General features: G+C 35.5%; 1 protein-coding gene across 2 annotated transcripts in view; it reads right to left on the minus strand.

Moving 5' to 3' along the window:
* phf2 (PHD finger protein 2) overlaps positions 1-14,042 on the minus strand; it is a 29,087-nt gene extending 15,045 nt beyond the window's left edge. For both annotated transcript variants that reach the window (XM_077203596.1, XM_077203595.1), the window contains exons 1-9: positions 13,516-14,042; positions 7,460-7,545; positions 6,390-6,504; positions 5,974-6,134; positions 2,158-2,299; positions 1,675-1,861; positions 1,143-1,305; positions 976-1,063; positions 198-304 (exon numbers count right to left, since the gene is read on the minus strand). In XM_077203596.1, coding sequence (XP_077059711.1) covers positions 198-304; positions 976-1,063; positions 1,143-1,305; positions 1,675-1,861; positions 2,158-2,299; positions 5,974-6,134; positions 6,390-6,504; positions 7,460-7,545; positions 13,516-13,613 — 1,147 coding nt within the window. In that variant the 5' untranslated portion in view covers positions 13,614-14,042. The remainder of the gene's footprint in view (positions 1-197; positions 305-975; positions 1,064-1,142; positions 1,306-1,674; positions 1,862-2,157; positions 2,300-5,973; positions 6,135-6,389; positions 6,505-7,459; positions 7,546-13,515) is intronic.
* Positions 14,043-15,625: the final 1,583 nt, after the last annotated feature.

Raw genomic sequence — 15,625 nt, forward strand, 5'->3', positions numbered from 1 at the left:
TTTGAAGCCATTTCAGGGGAGTCACACAGGGGAATTTTGCTGCAAATGATTTAAGTTTGCAAACGTGAATGGTTGCAAAAAAAACAGACACTTTGCTCTTTTTCACTTGTGAGTTTTGTGAAACTACAATATCTACAAACAAGCCACCTAAAAACGCACTTTTTTAACAGATTATATTTATTTATATATTCGCTCACCTTTAAACCGCTCCAGGTAGTATTTCCCCACATACCAACATGCTGTTTCGAAGTTTGGAAAAGGAGTGAGGCTGGCAACTTTGAGTCTTTTTTCCACCTCATATGCTCTGAGTGGAGAAGCAAAGGGAGGATTACTGAAAAGTGTGCCCTTAGAGGAAATCGTGGTCTCACAGATGTAAGAAATGCACTTCAGAAGGCAAAAGCATATGCTCTTGACTTCCCCTCTTTCTTTTCATTGCTACAGAGGCTTTCATTGCTACAGAGGCTTGTAAGTGCCAAGAATAGGTTTAACGCTTGGATGCTTCAATTGCATCACCATCCTCCAGTTGTCACTGCATGGCAAACAGCATGTAATAACATTTAAAATGGCAACAGCCAAAGACATTAGGCCTTTATAATCCCACATAATAGTCCTACACTATGCACCAAACCCTCTGTCCCTATTATATATATATATATATATATATATATATATATATTTCTTTTTTTTAAATAGCATTCTTCAGTACACTACAGTTCTGTTCCAAAACCTAATGAGATGTTGCTAATCGAACAATGCATCAGAATACAGGGAATACACAAACATTTTTAATTGTATGTAACTATATTTTATGGATGCATTTCAGCACTGACTGAATTTTTTGAAACATTTTCTAACTTTGTGCACCATCTTGGATGGATTTTTTTTTATCACTGAGATCATCACACTGCATTATGGGAACCTATAAAAATGCACATACAAAGCTTATCTTAAAGGAAAAAGAAGCAGATCACTGACCTCATTTGCATCTCTACGCTCAAACTGTGGACAAAATGTCCGGAGAAGGCTAAGCAGTCCACAGGAGTCAGTATTGCATTAATCCATCCTGCCATTAAATAAAAACAAAGAAATGTTAGAGCTTAGAGCTTCGTTTTTTATTTAATTCTGGCATCCTAATGTCTCACCTGATGGAATGAACAGAGTTTGCCCTTGTTTAAGTGTGCACTTGTAACACTTGTCCACTTGGTCGGCAAAAAACATCTCGCTGTGGTTGGATGAGGAACTCCAGCGCTCATACAGAGAAAGGTTGGCAGAGGTGGGCTTGATCAGAAAGAAGATTTTCTCTCCCTATACAATACACAGGTCAAATATACAGTTCAACATCCACTATACAACAATATATGACCACAGAATGTGGAGACTGGCCAATAAAAATCAAAAATGAATATTATGTACTTATGTATTAAATTAACCAGTTCTTTGTTGATTGCTATATACATTTGTTACTCAACAAATTACTAAGTTTGTTTTACTTCACACCATATCAAATCTAAAAATAAAATATATCTAAAAAAATTTATTAAATTATTAAATTAAATTATTTAAAATTATATAACACTTTTTCTGTATAAAAAATATGGAAAGCTTTTAGAATAAAATGCTTTATTGTCATAGAAATAAGTAGCATTGAGATATAAATAAATATGGAGGAGTCACCTTAAGTACATGATACCACACAGAGGCACCTCCACACTCAATGTGGAAGTCTGTGTAGCTGTCTTTCACACAGATGAGACAGTATTTGGACACTTGGGGCTTCCCCAACAATGCATCATCAGGCCAGTAGTTGTCAACCCAGGACAACTTCCGAACTATCTGCGGACTCTCAACAATAGTGGCCATTCTACAGAAATAAAGGGAAGAATTGTAAATATTCTCCAAATGACACACTTATATTTAAAAAAAACACCCATTACACATATTATTATACTGACATTTTTATTTAATTGAGAAAAACTTGAAGGCTGTATGCCATGTTTACGTTTGGTAATATTTATGTTAATAAATAAAAAGGTGTGTGCTTTAGTGTATTAGGTTTTGCTGTATCAAATTATATAGTAAAACTGTGAAATTACACTGGTTTTTGTATAGACTTCTGAAGTTTTGCTATATCCCTATGCAACTTTTTATAGGACTTACCTTGTGTCTGAAAACTCCAGGTTGATCACATTTAATACTTTCTTTCTGTTTGTGCTGTAGTAAAAATCAACAAACTCTTTTAACTTCATCTTGCTGTCTGTTTGTTTGGTTACATCAACAACATCCACAAGAACATCAGGCCCTTTGAATGAAAAAAGTAGACAACAATTAGAACAACATTAGAGCCCGACCGATATATCGAGGAGCCGATATTATCGGCCGATATTAGGCATTTTCATAACTATCGGTATCGGCATTTATAATGGCCGATAAATGAATATTAAAAAAAATGCGGCGTGCGGTGATTCATGTAAGGGTGGCACTGCCAATAAAGCACCTAAAAGCTGTCACAATGAACTGGCAAAAGCAATGGTATGAATACATCAAATATAGCAAGGAGACATTTTAATTGTTTACATTTACATTGACATTTATTCATTTAGCTGAAGCTTTTTTTATCCAAAGCGACTTACAATTGCTATATATGTCAGAGGTCGCACGCCTCTGGAGCAATTAGGGGTTAAGTGTCTTGCTCAGACACTTGCATTGGTGCATTGGACACTTGCATTGGTGTCTCACAGTGGATTTGAACCCGGGTCTCTCACACCAAAGGCATGTGTCTTAACCACTGCGCCATCACCACCCCCAATGTTTACCACCCCCAATGTGAGAATGTTTATGAATAACAAGTGTTTTCAGTCATTGTGGGCTGCAAAGATGAAGTTGAGGATGCGGACTCGCGATCTTTGAACGTGCCAGAGTGAAATGTAGGGTGAATTGCCCTAATCTGGGACATTTTTTGCACTTCAGACTTCTGTGACATAGTGCGATGTGTAACCAAAACATTATAACCACACCCAATACCTTTTTAAAAACCCCAGTATGTTTCCTAATCAAATCAAAAGAGAAAATTCAGATAACCCATTCATAAGAGAAATTATAGACATATTAGTGCTCTTATTGCAAGTTGTCTTGAGAAAATCTGCAGCTTCCTAATGTGGGACAGTTGTGTTCCCAATATGGGACACTGAAAAATCTATGATAAAAGACCAAAAATCACATTGATACATGTAGAATAGTATAATCTTATTTTATTTTAGATTCTTTTTAAAATATTAGTTAGTAATTTTCTTGGTTATGAATGGATGAAACATGTAAAATAACAAAATCTTTAGTTATATTATCCATTTCCAGTAAACCAGTATCACAATCCATAAACAAGACCATTATATCAGTTATAGTGATGAATTTCTAAAACACCTAACAAATAAACAGATCAACTTTGGACCAAAATAATTTGGTATAATTACAACTAAAAATAAATGTACAATTGTTTCTGTTTCCTCTTTACAAAAACAGCATAATGGAGAAACCCCTTCTTTAAACTTACTGATAAAATCATTACATGGATAATATCTATTTATTATTTTAAAGTGAGTTTCTTTGACTTATTTATTAGGAATTACATAGCCTATTTATTCATATCTGACCACAGAATCTGAAAAAAGGTAATGAAAATCCTGTTTCCATTTCATCAATGCCTTAGGTGAAACATTTTTTTCTTTAGTTAAGATTTGTTAAATATAACATTATTAATATTTGTATTAAAATTAAAACAAAAAAATTAAACCATGCCCCACCACACATTTTTGACTCATTGAAGTACTGTCCCACATTAGGCTGATCATGCTGTCCCGGATTTGGAAACCACATTTCCTAGTGTGGGACACTAGGAAATTTTATAAAAATATAAAATATATAGTTTATACACATAAAGTTACACTATTTTTTGATGGACAAACATTTCATAAGCATATTAGGCTAAAAAGTAGCAGGATTGCTTAGTGAGTAATAGTAATAGTAATAATTAATAGTAAAATTTATTTAACTCCTTAAGATCAAATTTGTTAAAACTCTATGTCATTAACCTTCATATGGTTTTCACACAAGGTGTCTCCTGTTTGATGATTGCTCCACCCTCAAATATGATTGGACATTTGATAGGTCGTGTGATTTTGATCACATGACACCCCAGCTTTGTCTAACCCATAGTTTCACTGTCATTCATGTATTTATGGGGAACCTACAAACACTAGACCTTAGGTGTCCCACATTAGACAGTGTCCCACATTAGGGCAATTCACCCTACATTTCAGAAGGATTAGGCCTACACAAGCAGAGAGCAGTTTGTCTTTCGTTTTGTTTTGTTCTGTTTAAAAGTAGACATTTCAATAGATATATTTCTCAGGTCTATACGCTGAGTTTCGGTTCATTTATGAGACGAGTTGCAGTTCACTCGCCGGCGCCTCCGTTTCGAGATTATCTATTGTCTGTTATATTTACTTCTTATTTATTAAATCCAGGCATTTGGTTGATGAAACATTGATAAAAATTAAGATATAATTAATACAAAACGAAATTGACTTTAATGAAAGGCTTTGTGCTTTCTGTTCGAGGTCTAGGTGAAAGTTTTAAAGCACTTAGTGCCGCTTGCGGAGCTTGTCACGTCTGTTTTTGCCTCATAAATGCGAACACGAAAAATAAAATAAAATGAATATTATATTTTCTGTTGAGAGCCAATCCTTCTTCATCCAGTGGGTAGTAGACTATTACTTTTGATTTGCGCAGTGTAATTCCCTGAATTGGTTTCACTGCTGCCAGCCTCTGTCACATATTGTGTGAGCTTGTGACTATTGCAAGCGCGCAGCTGAGAAGTCCTGATTATATTGTCTGCTATATTAACTTCTTATTTATAAAATCCAGGCAATTGATTGATTAAACATTGATTAAAATGCGTAGCGCGAGCGACACATCTCCGACAGTAAACGGATGGCCCATTCTGCTCTGTAACGGGTGCTTTTCCGCGTCTCGGGTAAACCACTGTTGCGACTCACGCGAGCAATAACGGCCGCGTCCAGGGTGTAGACATCGTGTTAAAGCTCATTCTGCCTAGAACGCTACGTTACAACATCAAGCAATATTCCAATAATTTATATAATTATAACACCACTTTATATAGGGCCATTTTGCATTAAGAGTAGCCTAGTTTCACGTTTAGTAGGTACATTTTGCTTAATACTTATTTAAAATAGTATAAAAGTCTGTACATTATGTAATTAAAAACGTTTTCATTGTGATATTATAAATTTTACTTTAGTAAAAAGATCTGAGTTATTCCTCCACTTGTAGAGATTAGAGGAATTAAGACTAAAAATAGAAGATAATGTCAGTGACACTTGATATATTTATTGATACAAGTTGTTTTATATTATTTGACTAAATTAAAAGACAAAGTCGTTAGTGAAGATTATGCAACAGTATTTAGAATATAATATAACATGCAATGCAAACTAGTTTGGTTACAGCTCAAATGTATCATTCTCATTCTACCATTCACCCTGCCTCCATTACATATCTTTGTCACACAAGTGTTTGATCACCACATTTGAGTGATCATTGCAAAAGTTTATATATTTATTCTGTTTAAATACTTTGTATTCTATATACAGTACCCATTAAAAGTTTGTACACACCAATAGGAAAGTGTGTCCAAACTTTTGACTGGTACTGTACTATAATACACATAAATAATATTGCTACTGTACACATAAATAATATCGGCCGATATATCAGTATCAGGCTTTTTTTTAATCGTTATCGGCCCCCAAAAATCCATATCGGTCGGGCTCTAAACAACATACATTCGTGAGAGGGAAAATGGAGGAACACTTGGTTTTGTTATACTTTCACTATCAGCAAATTGCATTAATATTAATAGATTCTAATCAACAACATATATGACCTAAATTCACTTACCAACATAGTTTTCCACGTCACTGACGTAGAATGTGGGTGCAGGCATGGCCATCCCCAGCCCATCTTTCTTCTGGATGAGAATTGGCTCATTGAAACCATTCTCCTCAAGGTAGTCCAAAGTCAACTGACTTCCAGACAGCTTGACCACCACATCTTCTGAACTGCGGTGGAAAATACACAGTAAGCATGTTACCTACAGTCACCAACACAATCTCTCCAAGACATCATACTGGAATCTTTTTCACATGTCTGGTGGAAAAGTTCAGAGCATGAGCAAAGCTGATCATGGTGCGCCATCTTCTGGACACTGGATAAACTTAAAGACTTGGGCATTATCAGGAGCACTGGCCCTTTAAATTCCTCACACTGGACTGGGATAATCTTCACAAAGGTGCATTAATACATGTGTACTGTACCTGGGGAATGTCCTGCTGCGCAGTTCTTTTATGAACACCTGACTGCCGTTTTGAACCGGTCTGACGTCTCCGCTTTGGCCCGTGTCATGCTTATTCCAGCTCTTTTTCTTTTTCACTGTTAAAATTATAAACAGATGAAACCAAACAGATCAAATTCACAAATAGTGAGCATAATTCACTTTACTCTTTCTTGATGCTACCAGTTTCTTAATACAGAAAAAAAAATTGCTAACTGCAGAAGCAAAAGCATAAATGCATAAGAAGATTTTAACATCAACATGATGGTTTGGTTTGGAACTATGTAGTTCTCTATCATTTTAAATTACATTATTTTCATGAATATTATATGGTTTTAGTTGGTAATCTTGGAACAATACTACTTTGGTTGTAAAGAAATTATCACATAAACTTGATTTCATTCATTATAGTGTTGGACTGACACAAAATTGATGTAGAAATAATTTTAACTCAGAAAATGTTAGTAAACAATTAATTGCAAAGAAATGGCAAGTAAGACATTGAATCAAACATGACATTTTGAAGAAGAAAGACTCATTTTTTTTTTCTAATCTTAGTTTTATTTACAACCTATATGCATATTATGTACCATGTCTTTTAATCTCAATGTCTGTACAAAAATGATACTGAAAATTATTAAATTGAATAATTAAATGTGAAAATTTAAATGTATTTAATTTTCATATTTAATTATTTAAACACAAAATAAAGTAATGAAATTCAGTGGAAACTTTTAATTATTTCCCAGGATTCTTTGATGAATAGAAAGTTCTAAAGAATAGCATTTATTAAAAAAAAAAAACTTCTCTAACATTATAAATGTCTTTACTGTCACTTTTGATCAATTTATTACATTCTTACTAGTTAAAGTTTTTTTTTATCTTACTGACCCCAACTTTTAAAGGATAGTTTATATATACGATGCATTACTGTACATGTCAAATATGACATAAAATGAAAATACTACTTATGAAATAATATTTAACAAGACAATTTAGTACCACCCTAATTCGACACTTAATTCATTCACAGTATGAAGGAAAGATACTCACAGGTGGATTTACCGTGGGTTTTTTCACAGTTAGGACAGTGATAGATGTCAATATCTGGTGCTTCATCTTCATCCACTCCCACGCAGCTGTAACATAAACAAATAATGTGCATCTATTTGTTTCTATAGATCCATTGCAATATTATTAAAATAGCACAGCAGCAATCAGCATTGAGTTACAGCAAATTAAACCTGGTTAATCACGGTTCTGTTGAACGAATTTGCAATAAACAGTGCCTATTTACAGTGATTTCTGCTGAAATATTCGGGAATTGGAATGCTAACAGATTACATTTTTCCAAATATTATAGACTTAGTGTGGACATGTCTCTGTCAGCTTTGCACATCTGGCCACTTTACTCCCCATGGCTGCCCCTTATTGAAGCCCTAGAGGTTAGACTGCTTTGTTTCGCAGTCTCAGGCCACACCTCCTGAGGTTTTGGTGGCCCCTGGCAGTCCAATGCCTCAGGGATCCGGCCCGGTCCATAATCCAGTCCTGCATGGTGGAAATGGAGCATTTTTGATGATACACAACGTTCAGCGTAAGCCAAATATGCCGTGTAGTCTGATGGCCAACAAGCTCAACCTCAGTCCAGCTGGCTTTAGAGTCGACCACATGCCTTCTGGCAAAACTACAGCCAAGATGTCAGGTGACATTTTTAATAGTGGCTTTCTCTTTACCACTGTCCCATAAAGCTGTTGAAGCGTTGCTGTATCACAGTCTCTTCAATTTGTAACTCCTTTAGAGTTGTCAGGGGGCACACAAGTGATCTCCAGTCATTTAACTAAGTGTCTTCTAAACCCAATTGAATGCACTAGCGTGTCATATTAAAGGGGATAAATATAAAATCAAAAATAATTGTTTTTACATATATGTTTTGACTTTGAGATTGTTGTTTTTTTGCCACTGATCAGACAAACTAAATCGACTGTGATTCAGTGCTGTAAATTAGCCACAAATTAAAAACCTCCAAGAACCTCTTTATAGTTCAATTCAATTCACATTTATTTGTATAGCGCTTTTCACAATGCATATTGCTTCAAAGCAGCTTTGCAGGAAATGAATGTCGGCATTACATTATAGGCACTGTATGCATTTTTTGTGACCCCATCTGCAGTACAAATGTTCTTCCTATACTAATATAAACCCGATGCATCTAGAACACATTCCAGCCATTAGGAGGAGCTGCTCACGGGTCATGAGGAAATATTGAATTGGGAGTGTCCATTATGGGCTCTCCTCCAGCATGGTATAACTACTACGTGCAGCCTTATGAATATCACACATGCTTTCCACTCAGATGGTGGGTGGTGTCAGCACCCTTGAACCAATGCAAAAGTGAAGGGAGCCAAGTCTCACTGAGCCTCAGGACAACAAAGAGCATGTGGGTGTGAAGGGTCAAACCGCCCACTCGTGCACCAGGTTTAGCAGTGAAATACACCCTTCCATGTTCTTCGTCTCTCCTCGGCTAATCCTTATCATGAGTATCTGCACACTGCCATAGACGGGCCAATCCCTTGTCGATTTAAAGGAGCAGTTTACACAAAAAATAATAATGTAGTTATTAATTCACCGTCATGTCATTCCAACTCCCATCTGCCATTTTTACTATCAATGAACACAAAAGGAGAATATTTGACGAATTTTAATGCAACAATTTAAAGAGACCACAGTGCTCAAGGTACAAAAAGCACCAAAAACACTATAGCTTAAATAGTTTGCGCTATGTATGCGCTGTATTACTTGGAAAAGGTGAAGTGTGATTTTTTTTTTATCCTTTTGTGTTCCACAGAAAAAAACAATAATTTGATGTGGATACGCAACATGTTTTTGATGGAACTCAATGTTGACACAAAAATATATTAATTAATTGTGCCACACAAAGAGTAAATACAGTTAAAACAGTAATATTGTGAAAAATAACAGTTTTCAATTCTAATATATTTTAAAATATGATTTATTCCTGTGATGCAAAACTGAATTTGCTATTTTTACTTAAAAAAACAACAACAAAAGATAGCATCTGAAGAATGTTCATGCAACAATATTTTATATAGACAACATTGGTCATCATCCCAAAAAAACTATACAATAAAACATATGTCCTATATTACTTGGAAAAGAGTGTGAAATGTCTTTGTGTGTTCCACAGAAAGAAAGAAAAAAGCATTTCGGTTTGAACCACATGAAGGCGAGTAAACACTTTTTGTGAACTGTTTCTTTAAGACAGAATACACACAGCTTGTCTCTCTGTGAAATTACATTCAATTCAACATGTCTTGTTGTACTGGTGCAATAGACCCTTAATCGTCATACAACGGCCTGCAAAAGATCCGCAGCAGCGCGCATGATGATAATGTGTATTTATGGGGCCATTTTGAATGTTTAGTGTTGACGGTCCTGAAAAGAAAGTCTCAAAATCACTTTCTGGAAATAGTCACGTCTAGGAAAGCCTCTTCTTAGAATACGACTGCATTGAGGTACTTAAGGTGGTGTTGTTGCTTTTATTTTGTGTCTGAATAACAAGAAAGTAACATGATCAACAGCGTAATGATAACTAGTCTTTAAATACTGCTGAAGTCACACAGATCAAAGTCAAGAAAATGTCCTTGAGGGGGGGAATTAACTGGATTTCCACTCTGAGACAATGTAATTACACACTGTCATGACAGATTAAATCAATAAATACAACAACAACAAAAGCATGAAGGAATATACAACATTATGGCAGCTCTAAAAGATTCTTCCTGTAAAGTCACCTTAGAGACAGGTGCAATAAGAGTATTATTATAACATATTTAATAAACTTGTGCAATATGCCAAAGCTACTCTGTCACAGACATTATCGTTAATGGGACAAAACTCTTTTAGGATCTGATGCGCCACTTGTAGCTGGCATCCTGCCCTGTAAATGAAGGGAATGATGTCATTCATCACCACCTGAAGAGTGGAGAGCACACGCCCACACCACAAAGAGCGGCATGTGGTCAGGAGGTGCGTTGCAGACAGCAGTGTTAAAAAATGTCTTTATTTCTGTTCGCAGGCCAGTATGCTTGCAGAAATCACTATATCAACATGTTTACCCTTGATGGAAATGTATGCTGATCATAGAGACGGCTTTTGGAACGGATTAAACATTTATAAATAGCAGAACTGTTAATGTAGTATGATTAATTCAGGAAACAAAAAGGAAGTTATAATAATAGTGTGGAAGTGGAACTTATTAATATATTTGGTGGTGAGGCTCGTGATCGGTTTACAAAAGCTGTTTTTAAAATTAAAAAAATGACTTGAAAATAGCCTTGTGGTTAAAAATTCCAACAGAGGGATTTTGGTTTAGATCCCATGGCTGCTACGGCATGAAAGTGAGGTAAAAAAGCGAGGTTACAGAGTTCACATGCACTTGAACAGGCAGTGTAACTTATAGTGTTCCCACACTTTTTGACCTATACAGTACATTTCTATGAATTCGATTTCCAATTAGTTTCCAGTCCTCTAAAAAAAATAATTTGGAATAAAAAAAAACTGACTAAAAAGAATGATATATTTTATAATAAATTATCATTATGCCTTGTGAGCAAGTTTAAGTTCTACACACAAGCAGTATTTAGCCAATGAAATATAGTGCACAGAAAACTAGAAAAATGTATATTCATATATTAATTCCCATGACTTTTACAGGCCTGGAAAACACAAGTTCACAGTTTTCTCTGATCTTGGGAACCCTGATACTTGTTACTTACGGAGAGTGATTTCTACAAATGGCCAGGAGGAAGTCACTTTGGCTAATATTGTTCTTTTGATAAAAATCTGTGTGTAACCAAATGGGATGTGTGTAACCAAATGACAGGAGTACCAGTTCTGCAAAAATCTGCTGAGCTTTCTATGAAGTTCTGCGGGCGCAGATTCTGCATACTATCCAGTACTGATAAACATCAGAATGCATTTTGTAAGACAAAATATACCAATGATAATTCTAGGAATGCTGCAATTTAAACTTGCCATGGTTAATTGCAGCAGTCAAAGTTGTAATATTGATTTTTATATATTCATATATTTATAGTGACCAGTTTAAATGTAAGATGCATGAAACTTAGGGTTCATTTTTATAAATATCACTATTCCATTGCTGGTCTACAGGTAACATTAGTTAACATGAATTAAAGGGATAGTTCACCCAAAAATGGAAATTTTGTCCAAATAGTTTCTGGTCCCCTATTGACTTATGAATTTATTAAATAAATTCATTCAGGTTTGCAACAACTTGAGGGTGAGTAAATGATGAGAGTACTTTCATTTTTGTGTGAACTATCCCTTTAAGAATGAACAAGACTTCTACAGCATTTATTAACCTAAATTAATGTTAATTTCAACATTTACGAATACATTATTAAAATCAAAAGTTGCAATTGGTAACATTAGTTAATGCACTGTCAACTAACATGAACAATGAACGACTATTTTTATTAACTAACATTTAGAAAGATTAATAAATATTGTAACAAATGTTTTGTTCATTAGTTATTAACTAATGAAACCTTATTGTATAGTGTTACCGATAAACTATTAGCCTATAAACCACCTTAAGTAGCCTAAGCTAAATAACCAATAGATAACATTTTTTTATTCTAAAGTTGTGTGATGATCAGTGTTTTAGAACTAGCAAGCTTAAAAAACCTAACTACTGGTATTGTAAGATCAAAATAATCAGATTCTGCACATAAATTTTGTATTGCTTTGTATTGCTTAGTAAAAACAACAACAACTATCAGTTAGCCACTGCTACAATATTGTAATGTCACAAGACTGAAACTATCTTTCAGACAAGTTAACACTGCCATAAACAGCTTAATACAGAATTATCAGTGTTAACATCAGTGTACACACTTTAAAGCCTTAACTGGTTTCTCCCTTCATCTGATCTCACAGAATCCCTGTCTCGATATAGGGGTCACACAGACGTTTAAAATCACCGAGGCCGGTAAAATATCATTCACTCCAACAGAAACAACACACATTAGTGTCAATTCAAACAATTCCTTATACATTTGAATATGCAGTTAACCGCATTATTCTGCCTGAAACGATACACGATTAGGCTACAACGCATTGTGTGTTAAACGGTGACTCAGTTTAGATCGTTAAACGATAACAGTCGGCATGCAGCCAATTATAATATTATTGACTGCGTGAATTGAACGTTAGAACTGTAACAATCACTGGACTCATTAAAGGGTTAAAATTAAACGCGCGTAAATGTATCAGTCAGTGAACTGGAACGCTTGTTCTTTGTTTACATTTACAAAATAGAATTTGAAACCTTTGTTCGCGCAAGTTTCACTCACGCTAACAATACAAAATGATCAGCGGGGGGAATTTAAGATGAAATCGAATAATAACAGACTACAGATAGACTACCTTTATTGGGTCGAGTTAAACTCATTTGCTACGACTACATGCTGCTGTCAGTGATGCTTCACGGAACCTATACGGCGAATACATCTGAATTTACTGGTTTTGATCATGATGAATAGGCTAGTGTCTATAATGGCTAGATGTCATACATGTTAAAATGTGCAGAGCAGCTCTAAACTGCCATGTCTGGCTCATATACAGCCTATTATTCTTCCAGCAGACACCAGAAAGGGCAAGGACACTTTTCACAAAATTCAAAGCCAGTTAAAGCACTGATATAGGAGCAGATCTGGACGAATACGGCCCATAAAGGACCGTAAAAATGTGTAAAAGAAAAGCCATTCGTGTTCGCAGACACCCACGGCTCACTACGACGACAACGTCCTGTCTGAGACGCAACCAAAGCGTGCGATGCACGCAGATCGAGCTCACATCGTAGAAAATACATCAAAATGTCTTTACGATTAAGCAAATCTTTTTGTACAGTTCACAAAAATGTGTCAACCGGGCCAGCTAAATATAACTCCGCCTTCTTCTTCAAGCGGCCCTCGCTCTTCAGAGCAATACAAAATGTGCGCACGGGAGCAAAACGCTTCCATCCAAATCCACACTTAAATAGTTGAACGAAATATTGCGGTTACCTGCCATGAAACCAGTCTTTGCAGGCGTCGCATTCGATCATAAACTGGGTTACGTCGTAAGGTAATCTGCAGATGCAATACACGGGTACAGTCGCCATGTTAGATCAATTCACAACAACAGCCGGAGAGATGGATGGGGGCAGCAGGAACCTCCCGTAACACAAACTACAGCGATATGAAGAGCCGCGGAGCTGCTCCTACGTCCATTCGAACGTTCCCCCGATCCGACGTTACAATGTTACGATGTTAAAATGTTTCCCGCGCTGCATTGACGTGTGCATGCCCCCTGGTGACTATACGAGCGCGGAGACTTTCATAAAGCCCAAGAAAATGCATCCTTTCATTGTAATATTGTTACGTCAGTCCGCAAGACGGTAAAAATCGCCTCGGTCATGCCGGTCCAGATGAATGGAGCTCATTAAACGCTGCGGCTGCTTCTCCGGGTTTCCCGGGACGATAGAAAGACGAAAATCCACCTTCAGGGATCTCCAGCCAACCGTCGAGCCAGCTGCAGCAGAGTCTGTGACACGTTAATAAGGTCTCATGCAGTTATGGCATAGACGAGAGATGATTAAAAGAACAGAGAGTTAATACAAATTTTGACATGGTTCTTATTTTGAGCTATAGATAGATAAACGGCAGAGTGCAAACTAAAACAAGTGAGTAAAATGACTAGTTAAGTTGTGAAACGTAATGCATTAATTAGTTTTTTAATTGAATATGATATATATATATATATATAAAATTTACTTTAAATAATTATCTTTTATGTTGGCTAAATATAAGATTTGTTTGTAATATACACACACATTTACATACACATGGATTTTATATGTATACTTAATACACATAATATACAGTATATATAGGCCCATTTTCTCATATATAAATATACACACGTGCATGTGTATATATATTATATATAGGCCTATATATATATTTACTTACACACACATACATGTATTTTGCTTCTTTAAAAAAATGCATGAAGTTTTATAATTGCAACTAATATATATATATACATTGAGGAATTGTGCCAATTACAAATAAAAGGTAAGTTTTTTTGTTTTGTTTTTAAATATAGCCAAACATTACAAAGATATAACAGAGATATATCCTGTTCACTCACAATGTAATTAACAGTGTGCTACGAGCAAATCATTTGGAATATTTTAAATTTCTGCTTTATACTGGCAATGCTTAAACAAAGAATTAAAGAACATAAAAATCTCCACCAAGCCATATGGCAAACGAAGGGATCCAAAGAGACTCAAGGCAAATTAATCAAATGTCATTAGAATATTTAAAAATTTAGCTAAATACAGCAAAGTGTGGGTAAAATACATAATAATAATAAAAATCGATTTGGTAGACTGGCAATATGACTGAGTGACCACCAAAACTGCGGTCATTCTGCTTTGTATTACCCAAGAAATCTAAAACAAAACAAATAGCCCAATGAAGGACTATAATTGTATAAGCAAAATATTGTTTTCTTTCTGACAAATAAGTGCTGTCCGAAACTTCTTTGGGGAAATTTCAGGGAAGATCTGATGAATGGCTCTCGGGTGAATTTTAAAACCTATAAATGCATTTAGTTGGCTAAAAGTAAAGCCAAATTGAGTCAGCTGTTCACACAGTTCAGTTGCAACCTGAAATGTAAGTGCAGATTTGACCTCTTGGTGGTGCTAGAGGGTCTGAGATATAGATTAGACACCAGTAGTGTGTTCAGACTTTCCGCCAATCACTGCTCTAAATGTCACATCTTTTTATGGTTCTCGCTGCCATAAAGTCAAAGCCACAAAAAGAGGAAGATGAAACTAACAGTTAAAATAAGCTTTTGGCTCCTAGAATGCAAAAATAGGTCAATCATTTATAAACCAATATTTACATGTTCTAAAAAACATTCTCAATTTATAGAACATTGCTGTTTTACTAAAGTCTGTTACTAAAGAACATGAGTTCTCCAGCAGGGGTCTGAAAACATCCACATGCTGTTGCAAAGCTTGACTACAACACTGTAAAATCATGAAAAATGCAACCTGTACTAAAAAGGTTTGAGATCACGAGCCGCCAACTCTTAAAAACACACGCACACACACAAAGAGAA

This window comes from Siphateles boraxobius, unplaced genomic scaffold (genome assembly GCF_051911475.1).
Source record: "Siphateles boraxobius isolate OS27281-9 unplaced genomic scaffold, OSU_SipBor_1 5, whole genome shotgun sequence".
In the NCBI taxonomy this organism is placed as follows: domain Eukaryota; kingdom Metazoa; phylum Chordata; class Actinopteri; order Cypriniformes; family Leuciscidae; genus Siphateles; species Siphateles boraxobius.